Genomic DNA, 13,493 nt, shown 5'->3' with positions numbered 1-13,493 from the left:
TATATATATATATATATATGGTATATATTGGGACAAATTTCTTCAAGGAATACCAGATAAGCATGGATACAATGCATTCAGCAAGAACTCCCTCCGCAGATGGATCATGGTACCACAAAATTTGACTTAAAAATGATTTTGCAAATCCTATTATGTGGTGCTAATAAGTTACACATGGCCTGGAGCAGCCTTTGGTTGAAACATATCTAATTATCTAAGATATATATATACTAGACTACCCGTGACCCATCAGGTCACCAGGGATGTCTGAGTTTCTCACCAATGGAGTTTTGTTTCATGGATTTTTTTTTTTCTTTAACTGGTTACTTCGCATGCTTTCAATGAGTGTGACATCGAAATCATGTGTAAACAGCTCCTTTCCACAGAGAAGGAAAGATTTGGTAGCTATTTCTTACACACCCGGCTGGAAATAGGAGCCTAATCTTTTGAATGCACTCGAAAAATCCTATGGAAAAAAATTATTTCACATTGAGGTTAGAAAAGAGTCTTTTATAAAATATTTACCGTATTTTTAAAGTCATTTTCACTTAGAAATATTTTTTTAAATATGGCTCTGTGTGACTTTTTGACTATTTCCAAAGCTCAAAAAACACTCAAAGGGAGAAGATTTGAGTCAACAGAGGATATTCAGCAAAATTTGACGGCACAGCTCTATAGCATCCCAAAAAGGGATTCCCAGAAAGGTTTCCAGTTGTGGCAGGAATGCTGGCAGAAGTGTGTAGATTCCCAAGGCAAATACTTTGAAGAAGACCAAATCAAAATGGTGAATTTTTTAATATTACTTGGTTTTTTGGCCAAAAGTCGGATACTTTTTGCCTACACCTTGTGCATGTGCACAAATACAAATATATGAACATATATGCAGATATGTATATAAATATACACACACACACGTGTAAAATGTGAGAATTGCAGCCATAGGCATTTCTATGTACATCCATTAAGTTTACGTGTATGTGTATGTGTGTGTAATGAAAGCAACATTGTAGAAATATTTTCTTTGGATCCAGTCAGCAAACTAATTTCTGTTTTATACTTTATTGTGTATCTGAAATTAATGTTGTTAATGAGTAGATAAGGGTCACACAAGCTATTTAAGTAATAGAAAAATCAAGAAATAACTTTGGATAAATAAATATTTATGCTTAAATTTGCACACGTATCTTTTTCATTCTTTTACAACAATTTTTCAACTGAGGGGGGATCAGGGGATTTCAGCAGAAGCAAATTGTTTTCACAGCTGGATGCCTTGAATTTGTTAAGCACTCAAAGTTGGATTGAAAAATGTAACTTGCATAAATCCGGCAAGCACATCTATGTACCTTTTACAGGAGTTTCTCTTATTATGAGGCATTATCAAATGGTTTCTCGATTAGTTAGGTTTAATAAAAGATTGCTTATTTACCAATATTCTAACATCATCTCCTTTGAAAGAGTCACCGTGCACAGCAGTCCCAGCATTGCTGTCACTTTTGGAATCTGGCCTAGAAGTAGTTTTCCGTATGTCGAGGACTCAGGATCTCAACAACAATGTCCCACAGGTGCTAAATCTGGTGAACAGGGCAGGTGCAGAAGTGATACTATGTTGTTTTTGGTGAGAGAGTGAGGAGAGCTCGGTAAAGAATCCAATTCTTCACACTCCACAGAACCAGTCCCTCTTGCCAAACATCCTCCCTGAAATGTTTCAAAATGTTACAATAGGATTTTCAATTGATGGTCTGGCCCTGGGGGTCGAATTCTCTATGACCAATACCACATTTCCAGAGGTGACACTCATGGCAGGTCTTTGAGGTCACTCATCGTCTTCTAGAGATGTCCTTCCACTTTTGAAGTGCCCATTCCACTTGAAAAATTGTGTACAGCCCATTGCCTCATTGCCAATAAGCTTGCTGAAGAATGTTTGATGTCTCAGTTGTAGACTTCCCAGGTTTAACACAAAATTTCATGTTGGCTCTTTGTTCCTGTCCATGGCAAAATCACAGACCACAGCATACACACGTGATCACAAAAGCGCAAGTTGCACAATTAGCAAAGTAAATACAGTGATGTCACATGGCACACTCCTTACTGAAAGTCACTGCCAGCTCTCGCTGTGCACACAACCATGTACTGCCATCTGTTGGTACACTACAGAACTAGTCTGGGAACTTTTTGATACCACCACATACTGTTTAGCTCCAGGTCAATTTGGACTGAGGGTATATCTGGACAACAACATTCAAATATGACCCCCATCCGGCAATACTTCTAGTGTATCAAAGGACTACATTTATCTCTCTGACCATACAATAAGCTGTGACTTGAGAATGCTTTAGCTGTTATTTCTAGTAGGTCAAGTACTCACACAAAGTTTCCCTCATCAGCTCCTTTTGCTCAAAAATCCTTCTGAATGGTTGTAATAAAATAGAAACTTCTGAACCATTGAGCATTTCACAATCTCCCTGTTTTAATATCCATATTTTCCTACTTAAAACATTTCTTATTGTTTTCACCTCACCCTGCCATAGCCCTTCCCACTGTCAGCACTTTTCCCCACACTTCATGTCAGTGTCACTATGGCCACATCTACCTGCTCCGTAATCGCGTATATCTTAACTCTTAATTTTCTTATACTTTGCCATTTTTAACAGGATTCCATGGCTGCAATGCTTTACCTGCCTCAGCAATTGCTTTCACAGCTCACTGCAAGTTTGGTAGTTAATCATTTAAAAGGGAAACAGCTATGAAGTCTGATTTTTATTTCTACTCAGCCCTATGGCACCAAAGATCTAGTAATGTTATGATAACAGGCAGACATTCCATCCATGACTATGGCACCATCCATTGAGTATATTTGTCAATGTGTCCTTGAATTTTCTGAGACAATTTTTGGTTGCTATTTTTAGCAGAATGCACTAACTCATAGAGTCTCTGCTCAAAACCTATTTTTTGTTTACTCAGATAATCTAGAATAATGTGTGTGTGTGTGTGTGTCCGTGTGTATGTGTGTGTGTGTGTGTGTCTGTGTGTGTAAGTGTGCATGCATGCATGTGCATGTGTGTCTGTCTGTCTGTGTATGTGCTTGTTGGTATGCATGTAGTTATGTGCAAAACAAATTCTTCTCTAAGCAAATCAAGAAAATGAGATTTAAATCAATAAAATTTGGTTCCTACCTCGACTACCTCCCCCAGCAGTACTGTAACCACCACCACTGCCGCGAGACGTATTAAAGGCACCGTCGATATATTGGGGACTTGCATCATTGGCAACTCGCTCTTTCTCTTCAAATACCAACATGGCTGAAAGGAGGAAGAAGGACAGAGTGGAGAGTGAGGAGGACAATGGACATTGGAGCATCATTGCAATGAATGTGTTTGTAATGTATTTAACATAATAAATATATGTAGCTGGTCATAAGAGTTATATCTAATATATTTTCATTATATATATATATAAATATATAAGTGTATTTATATAAATGTATGTACATTAAGGTGCCATATAGTAGAGGTAAAATCTCTGCAAGCCAAGTAAGCTGTGCAGTTTCAATTCCCTACAGAGGAAGATAATAAATATGATACCCTTTATCACCCAGTTCCCTTCTTCCTCAAATGGATGAAGCTCAATACTGATCTGTTCTCATCTGTTCTTTAGAATTTGTATTGAAAACTGCTTACCTAAAATCTACTTGACTGATTTGCTGGTGACATGCTACATGAAGATGAAAGCTTAGTTCCGATATTACACAAAAACATGAAGGGGTACAAGACATTTTCATCCAGAATAGATAGTAGTGTGTGTGTGTTTACATATATATGAGAAGGGAGGTAAAGAAACAAGAAGGAGAGTAAAAAAAAAAAACTATTGCCAAGTATACAACTAGAAATTTTACATGAAATCATAATTCTGTAACTTTGTGGTATTTTTAAGTTGACCAACCAAATCCTGCCATACAACTCACAACATAATAAATAATCTCTGAATCCACAAACTAAGCCAAACAGTGAATTAGTATCACTAAAGTTTATCAATGAAGCAGTCATTAATTATGTTACATATAATGATTTTCATTCAGACACAGATATTGAGGATAACGATTACAATTAATTGAACTGGGTCCTTTACACAACTTGTATTCACAGATTAAATTGATATAAAAGTAACACTTGACATTGCTGATTCAAATCCTAAAAACTATAAATCCATGCATCCAGTTTCCTTGATATATAAATAACTAAGATCCCAATATTGCTTTTGAACAGGACACCAGACCCTCATCACAGGGTGACCCATTTACAACTGAATGGACTGGGGCAATGTGAAGTGAAGTGAAGTGCTTTGATCAAGAGCACAATGCACCTCCCAGTCCAAGTATTGAAACCACAATCTTACAACCACAAGTGCAAAATTCTAAGCACAAGACCACACATCTTCACTGAATTTCTAGATATCCTTAATTACTCATTATCAATCTCTATAGATTCAAACATATAATTGACAATCAGCTACAACTTTAGAATATTTCTGATATTCATTTTATCAACTTTATTAAAGATAGCAGGTCAGAAACCCTCTTGCTTTAAACTTTGAGCAGTGAGGGCACCAACTTTTCCTAATGCATTTAGTTAGGTTGTCTGGTTTCCTAATACTTTCTTTCTTTCAAAGAACAATTAATTATAGACAAACCAGTGAACTGTATCCAATAACAGTAGGTAGAAATTGATCATTGAAGATGAAAGCATTCTCTGTCAAGTTGGACAAACATTACTTCTTAGACCTGTTTTTCTTCTTTCTCCTCAAGGAGCAGCTTGTATAAGTATCCTACCTCAAAGGATAAATATCTTCACAGTGAATTTGGCCTGCAAAGAATCTGTTGCTATCCATATCAAGGGGATTGATAAAATAAGGTATCAGAGTCTAGCAGAGTCAATGATATCGACTACAAAACTACTGACTGCGTGCCTAAATCAGAAGCTATTATTATTATTATTATTATTATTAAAAGTTGTGAGTTGGCAGAATTGTTAGTGTCAGAAAACACCCTGTGGTACATATATTTATTTTTTTATTTATTTATGTGTTTCAGCCAAGTGGCTGCGGTCATGCTGGTGCACATATATATATATGTGTGTGTGTGTGTGTGTACCACAGCCTACTGCATATGCTTCCCCTCCTCACTTCTTGTCTCCCCTCTCATCATTTTCTGTCACATGTGACTCTCCCATGATTAAATTTGTGTATCAAAGAAAAGGACAAAAGATTATTAAGTTTCATCAGACATACAGAAATTTAAGTAATGATGACAATGATGATGATGATAATGATGATGACGACGATGACGATGATGATGACGGCGATAATGAAAATGATGATGATTACGATGATGATGATGATGGTGGTGGTTGTGGTGGTCCCAATAATCATAGTCATAATGTGAAACCATAGAAAAGTAAAGCACAAACTTCAAAGTTAGGTAGATAAACAAGAAAGGAAAGAAAAAAGCTAACCAAAGGTCAACTAGAATTCTTCATAAATTTGCTAAGAACGTCTGTGTGGACGGACAAACAGTTCTTGAAGGGTAAATAAAAAATGGTAACATATGTTGCTGGGCGCTGAAAATCAAAACTTTATATTAATGTACTTTAGACTCATGCAGTTATATTAGTAGATTGATAATATCCTCCCATGAACTGCTATCTGTGATCTGAGGGAGGTCTTCAAAGCATTCAGTCAGTTGACCACAGCAGCTGGAGTCAGGGCTAAATCCACATAAGGTTATGAGAGTTCCAGAAATTGCAAAGTGTCTCTCAGGTGCAGAACTCCATCAATTTGGTGAGATAACCAATGAGACCAACTGGCTGATTATTGGCAAGTTATGGGCTGTTACCTCTTCTTAAATAGAAGAATAACTGACAATTTTTCATAACAGAAGCTAACATAGTTATTAAGGTACGACTGGAAGGAACAAAAACTGATACAGTAAAAAGAGGTGGCCACATTTGAGAAACAGATAAGTAATACTATCAAGACTAAGGAAAGTTGCCTAGGCACTTGAGGTGGTTTTGCAAAACTTTGCTAGTACTGGCAAAGATGAAGCACTTGCAGTTTTTCAACTGTATATATAGCATTTTGACAATAAGCTTGATGCACTCATTGGAATCATTAGTTGTCTGTCCTGTGTAGGGACTGTGCAGGGAGCTGGCCAGAGAGTGAATCCTCTGTTTCAAATTCACATATTTCCAGAAAACTTTCTAATTGTGTTAGCTGCATCTTTTTCAATATAAATTCTGACTTTTCATGTCCTACTTCATATGCTTATCTGTTGTTCCTTCTTTTATCCTTTCTTCTATGTATTCATCTTCAGCATTTTATTTTTGGTGGGGTGGGGTGGGTTGGGTTGGGGTGGGGGTGCAAGGCAGACTATTGCAGTTTCCCAAATTGCTTGTTAGGATTGAATTAAAGATGTGCTGAGGGATAACATTGATATCTTCACATTCATAAGCTTAAGGCTACCCTGGGCACTCAGTACAATAAGAGTTGCAATTAGCTCTGTTACAGTCAACGTGTACAGTTCAGTGGTGGTAGCAGTTTTGCTTTCTGTTCAAACAGATTGACTATGACCATAGCATGATCAGAGTTTCCTAAACTTTTCTCGGTATTGACACTGATAGCAGTTTCAGGAACACTGGCAAATAGCAAATCCAACATGCTATTTACCCGTTGTTGGGGATAAGTTCAAATCCATCGCTCAAGTGTTAGTCATTTGTGGCCCATGAAAGGTTTCTTGATCAAACTATAAGTAACTGAAATCACCAACAATGATATGGGTGAGTGGTTTCAAAGATGCAGTTCTGGAGACATCAAAGAGTTGTGTGTGTGTGTGTGTGTGTGTGTGTGTGTGTGTGTGTGTGTGTGTGTGTTTATGGTCAGTTGAGGAACAGTAAACAACTCCAAGTGTTGACATACTTGTGCGTATGCTGTATAAAAATAGTTTTTGTTGCAACTGGTTCAAATCATCCTGAATAACTGGTGAAAAGCTTGTGCAGACAAACACCCACCCTACTGTCATAAACACAGTGATGAAAGTGGTCTTTGTGAAATAAGTTGGAGCCAGCCATGCTAAAAACACTTTTCAAGAATAAAGAACAGGCCCTGGTAGGTTTTTGTGACTGGAAGGAAATCAAGGTTAATAGTTTCTATGCAAAAATCAAAAGGATGGGTCTTGCTGTATGAAGAGCAGGCATTTAAAATCTAAAAACGGATTCAAGCCAGTCATAATTCATAAGGGGGGAGGGACATCATATTGCTCTTCTTAGTTTCCTGGAGCTTTTTCATTGTTGTCTATTTGTAGTTCAATATCCTCAGACCACTTAGCATCTCTCTTCCATATATATGGAAGAGAGGGGGGGGGGTGAGAGAGATCTGAAATTTAAAAATAAAACATAAAAATATAAAACTAACAATAAAGCTAAAGATATTAGATACATGGTGGCTGCAGAAAGAGAAATTGTGGTTTTGGATTATCTAAAAATAAGCCCTTTGTTCAGTTTATATGTTTTCTAATTTGTAAAACAATCATCTTTTATGCACTGAAAGATATGGCCCAATTAGAAGCAAGTAACTTACTGACTCCAAAATGATAACTGAATTACTGAGAGAACAATTCCAAAGAGTTTTCATTTCCCCACTAGAAAACATGGTAATAAATAAGCTAGATGAGTTCTTTGTCAAAACTTCATCTGAGAAAGATGGAATATCAACCATAGACTAGATGAGCTACAATTCAGAAGGTCCTGATGTTTTTTTTCAGATTATATCTATGTATGAAGACTCTGATAAATCCTTTACAAACACTATTCCAGAGCTTCTGTGCATACGGTTAAGCCCTGTTGATAAAGGGAGAAGCAGAGCAGATGCTGGAAACAACGAAAGCCTGTATTTTTGATTTCCCACATCAGCAAAGTTACAGAATGGAAAGTCAGAAGAAAGCTGATATATATTTTTTTAAAAGAAAATGACTTGCTTACTGCTATGCAGTATAGTAACCATCTAGGAAGGGACTACGTCACACAGCTTTTATGGTATTATGACTAGGTATTGAAACAGCATCTCCGTCATTTGAATGTGCCAAGGACATGGAATGACATGATATCAATTAAATGATCCCAGCAGACATGAGATGTTTCAAAAGTCAGTGGCTTCTTCTCAACAAATTCATTTATTCTAAGTGGAATCTCTTACAGAACTGTACTGGAGCCACTTTACTTTGCGATGGCTTTCTCAGGTATGACTTTCTCAGGTATGGCTTCAGTCATATTTACAGCCAGTCACACTGTGGCAATGCTAAAGATTCAAGCACATCACAAACAATCAAAGATATCATAAACTTACTGCAAGACTTAAATGAAATATAGAAATGAGCTCAAGCAAACAATGTTAGAAAATCTCAAGCATTCTTTTATCAGTCAATTAATTTGTTGCGATCATAATACAGAGGACCAGAAGTGATTGCAAACTTAGATTTACAATCAGTGTGTCACCTTGGAATCAGTATGAATAATGATTCCATGTTTATCTTTCCATGATGACATCAATGGCAGTAGCCTGGCATGGTCATATACAACAGGTTGAAACAAGTAAAATGAAAAAAAAAAAGACATCACACACACAGAATGATCTAGAAGTAAAAATTATATAAAAATATACGCTGCTTCCAATACAAAACATTTAAAGTGAAAATTTCCAATGTACATAAAATTGTTTATTTTATAAATATTATTATCATTGCTGTTATTAATATATTTTCACTTAGAATCTGAAAATAATGTTTTCATGACTATTAGTGCTAAAGGAAATATGGAAATATAAATACATAAATAAATCACTATTAGAAGACAAGCTCATGTTGGTTTTCTCCAATGAATAAGGAAACCATGTAATTAGTTTCATATTAATTCATTTTAATATATGAGATAGACATCCGAGTGCTATAGATTTATTAGCTAACATTTTATAGGAAGTGTAACATTCAGGATTTTAGCTGATCACCAGTGCTGTGAACATTAAAATAAACACAGTCAATAACCGACCCATTACAAATAGTTATCAATGAGTTAGAGATGTCAAACTGCAGACCGCTGTATTGATGGTTCAGATTCTGTCACTGCAATATGATGAAGCATCTAATACAACAGTAAACTTCCACCACAATATGAATTGCTGCAAAGAGTAAGGAGAGTTCTCACCACAAGAGAGAGAGAGAGAGAGAGAGAGAGAGAGAGAGAGAGAGAGAGAGAGAGAGAGAGAGAGAGAGAGAGAGAGAGAGAGAGAGAGAGAGAGCACATTGTAAGATTAATAAGTGTTTTCTTAGTTTGCAGTGATGCTTTTTAAGTGTATATAATGAGTGGAATTTCGATGAGTGAAAATTCCCAAAATGAAATGTTGACAGTAAAAACAATCAAAAGAGAAAAAAAAAGAAAGAAAAAGTTGAATAATATGAAATTTGAATACATACCTGCAAAATAGGCTACACAGGCAAGTAAAGCGACCGAGATGATAAGCAGGAGCAAGGCCATACACTTCCAACTGCAGCGTTGCTTTAACTGTTTCTTAACCCGATGGCTGGCGTTGCTAAATTTGGAATAACATACTGTATAGTCCTGAGGTGGTGGAGGGTATGTTGTCACCGTTGTCGCTGTGGCAGCAAACTGGGGGAACGTGTAAGTGTGTCTGCAACAACAACAACAATGACAACAACCGGAAGAGGGGGGAGTGGGTGGGCCACAGAGCCAGAAAGAGGAGATTGAAAGAGTAAGATAAAACAGTTTCACAGGGAAAGAAAGTACAAAAAGAAATGAACAAAGTACGTGGACCAAGAAAATAAAAAAGTTGGGATATAAAACTGATTCTAAAGGGTCATTAAAAAGGAGGAGGGTAATAAAGTGGTCTAGTGGTGATAGATGTTTGCCAATGATAGCAAAGGTGAGAGTCAGAATGGAACAGGAAATAATAAAAGAACACAAATAGAAGAGATAAAGCACTAGGTAGGTTTAAGGAGAAAATTACTAAAATCAATTTCTTAATTACTTAAAAAAATGGATCAATATCTTTAACTTATTTTTGGCTTATTGAGTCCTCTACCAGCATATTGTCACTACCCATTGTTGCCATGGTCACGAACAGTACTTTCACTTAAAATCCTTTAGCTATTCACAAAGACATAACTTTTGAGAATAATCAAATTTTTTATTTTTTTGCGCCAAATGTATTATATGAAAATCATCTTAACTTTCAAAACAAATATATATATAAAAAAAAAAAACAATAGTTATAGTATTTAACAATTATTTTCAACAAAAATACTGGCTTTTCTATGATTTCTGAAGGTAAAAAGCAGGGCTGCTAAATTTTAGATTTACATCATAATGATAAAAATCAAAATATAAAAGATTTACTTCAATATGAAAAAAAGACAGCAATTCGGATTAAAGAAATAACTAATTGTTATTCTATTTACCAAACTTTACCTGCTTCAAACTATAAAACATCAAATGGCCCACACCTAAAAGCATTATATTGTATTCATATTAATGAAGACATCCTACTTCAGATGGTGTCATGATTTTTCATTTTTAGTTTTATTGTAAATTTTCTTTTAAGCTTCATTTCATGTTCTTGCTTGATGAAGCAAGTCCCAAAGACATCCTTATGCATAGAGCCAACCAGTGCTCTCCATTACTGGTGGGCCTATGCCAACCCCTCTGCATTCTCCAGCCATCTAGTGTGGAGCCTGTTGCAAGGTCTCTTCCAGCCCCAAAGCTATTGTGGCAAATGAGAGCAAAGCCCCGGTAGGATGATCTAAAGGGAGACAGAGGACATGTGATACATAGCAGTAACAACATACTCTGAGATTTGAAGAACAGAGTAAGCAGATGGTTTGACATTAATGCAAAAAGTAGACATATTTGAGCAAGTTGCAAATGTAAACTTAATCTCAACATTTGAAATTACAGAATACCACTAAAAAATTAAGAGAGAATTTATGGACTCGTATTTGGGTACAATGCCACAGTGTTAAGTGGACAAAAGATAAACATTCTACCAGAAGGTAAAACACCCAGATGATCTGATAAGTATTCTCCTCGAAAGCTAGGTGAAAGTGAGGCCAATATAGCAAAAAAATTCTACTCATAATATATTGAATTTTAAAACAATCTGTCAATTTTGAATCTAAAATCAGGTGTCACTGAAGCAGAGAAAATGAGAACTTATGAAGATGGACGCGAGAATAAAATTTGCTAAGTAAAAGAAAATGATGGGAGTATAACAAAGGGAAATAAATGTAGAGAAAAATATGAAAAGGGAGGTTTTGTAGTATTGGTATTTATTTGGAAGGCTTAGTTTAAAATAAATAAAGAAGCTAGTGTGTAATAAGGATGTAGATTTATTATCAGTAGAACGCAGTTTATATTAATCCAGTAATAGTTTGTATTATTGTATGGAAGTGCTGCTTGACAGCTAGAATTTAGAATGATGTAATGAAAGGAAGAGAAAGAAAGACAAATATGTATTTCGGCTGTAGGACATTGTTGATCATCAAAACAGTGTGTGTGTGTGTGTTTAAGGAAAGTATACGTGTGGGAGTATTGTATTGTGTTCGTAAATAAATATAAGAATGTAAATAAAAAAAGTATACAGGGAAGGATGTGAAACAAAAAGTACATGGGAACAATCATAATTAAACCATAATTTGTGGGGATAAAAAAACAAATTAACAACATTAATATGTATAAATTCTTCATATAAATTGACTCCAGAAATAATTCAAAGTTCTTCAGATTATCAACTTCATCTTCAATTATTGCATTAAATGTAAAGGTTCTTAGTTAAACCAACACTTGGGAACATTTGTGTGTGCATGTGTTTGTGTAAGTAAGGGAGAATGTACATGATATATATATATATATATATATATATATCAATGTATGCTATAAATACTGTATGTATGTGTATATATATATATATATATATATCAATGTATGCTATAAATACTGTATGTATGTATATATATATATATATATATATATATATATATATATATATATATATATCAATGTATGCTATAAATACTGTATGTATGTATATATATATATATATATATATATATATAATTGAACATCCATTTTCCATGCTGTCATGAGTTGGACAGTTTGACAGGATCTGATGAGCCACAGGACTAGATGAAACTACAGTGGTGGCAGCTTTTGGTATGGTTTATTTTTTCATGCTGCCCCTGGCACTGGTGAGGTTGCCAAGTAATTGGCAAGACAGGAAGAGAATAGGAATCCTCCTTTTCAAGGCTTTGTGATTCGTTTTGAGAGGATTGAGTATGATAGAGGGAGAAGCACATGTGTCTTGCTATGAGGGCTACCCAGGGTGGGAGTAGCTGAGAAGGCGAAAATGGTAGTGATGGTGTGCCAGAGCAAACCCTCAAGGAGAAGACATGGTCAGTGGATGGAGAGGGAGAGGGGTAATTTCATAGGTGTGCGAGAGAAGAATAATAAGTGGTTCGAGATGAAGGTAGAGGTGAATAATGGTCAGTGATGAAGAAGTTTAGAGGTATGGCTGATGAGAAATATCAATATGAAGAGGGTATATAGTGTGACTGCTAGATGTAGCTTAGAAAGGAGGATTAGATCAGAAAGTAGAGCCATAAGGGTGCTTACATTGCATGGCAGATATGAGATGTCAGTGAAAATGATAGCAGACAGGTGAGATGTTAAGGTGAAGTATGGCAAAGGAGAGGAAAGATATCTGAAGGAACAGAAAAGAGGTGACTGGTGAAAATGGGATGGGATAATAATGAGAATGAGGGATAGAAGTGGTTTGAGTGAGGAAGAAGGTAAATGGGAGCACAAGAAATAAGACAGGGGTGTAATATTTGCTGATTCTACTCTCAAGTGATTACAGCAGCCAAATAGTGCCATAGACAGAGATGTGATGAAGGGATAGGTGTTAGGAGGATGCATGATTGGACAGAATTAGTGTTGGCACAGGGTCCAGTGCATGCAAGACAAAATGCTTTTAAGACATCATTTTTGCTCTGATGGATGGATCTTCTCAAACATAGCAAATCAACAGTCATCTTGGGCTTTTGTCATCTCCTCCATGAGGCTCAGCATCTGAGATCTGCCTTCATTGCTACTCAGCTACAATTTCTAGCCATTTTAAGTGACCAACACTTCGTTGCATAGTTGTCATCCATATGCATCACATAACCCAACTAGCACTGTGTTCTTTATATAAACATATACATATATACATACATACATACATACATATATATATATATATATATATATATATATATATAAATGGAGTTAAACGCAGGTGTTATTCAAATTCTTTTACTTCTGGCACATGTAAACAAGGGAAAAATACACACATCTATTTATATATATGTATATATAGGTGTGTGTGTGTGTATGTATATA

At 35.7% G+C, this 13,493-nt stretch overlaps 1 protein-coding gene across 12 annotated transcripts in view; it reads right to left on the bottom strand.

Annotated features, from left to right (window-relative positions):
- Positions 1-13,493, bottom strand: part of LOC106883309 (teneurin-m) — a 487,309-nt gene that overhangs the window by 217,154 nt on the left and 256,662 nt on the right. For 11 of the 12 annotated variants that reach the window (XM_052969805.1, XM_052969800.1, XM_052969804.1 and 8 more), the window contains 2 exons: positions 9,515-9,729; positions 3,174-3,299 (listed from right to left, as the gene is read on the bottom strand). In XM_052969805.1, coding sequence (XP_052825765.1) covers positions 3,174-3,299; positions 9,515-9,729 — 341 coding nt within the window. The remainder of the gene's footprint in view (positions 1-3,173; positions 3,300-9,514; positions 9,730-13,493) is intronic. The other variant, XM_052969806.1, reaches the window with a different exon arrangement.

Source organism: Octopus bimaculoides, chromosome 7 (assembly GCF_001194135.2).
Source record: "Octopus bimaculoides isolate UCB-OBI-ISO-001 chromosome 7, ASM119413v2, whole genome shotgun sequence".
Taxonomy (NCBI): Eukaryota; Metazoa; Mollusca; class Cephalopoda; order Octopoda; family Octopodidae; genus Octopus; species Octopus bimaculoides.
Note: the sequence above shows the minus strand (reverse complement) of the source record. Positions and strands in the feature narration are given on the sequence as shown.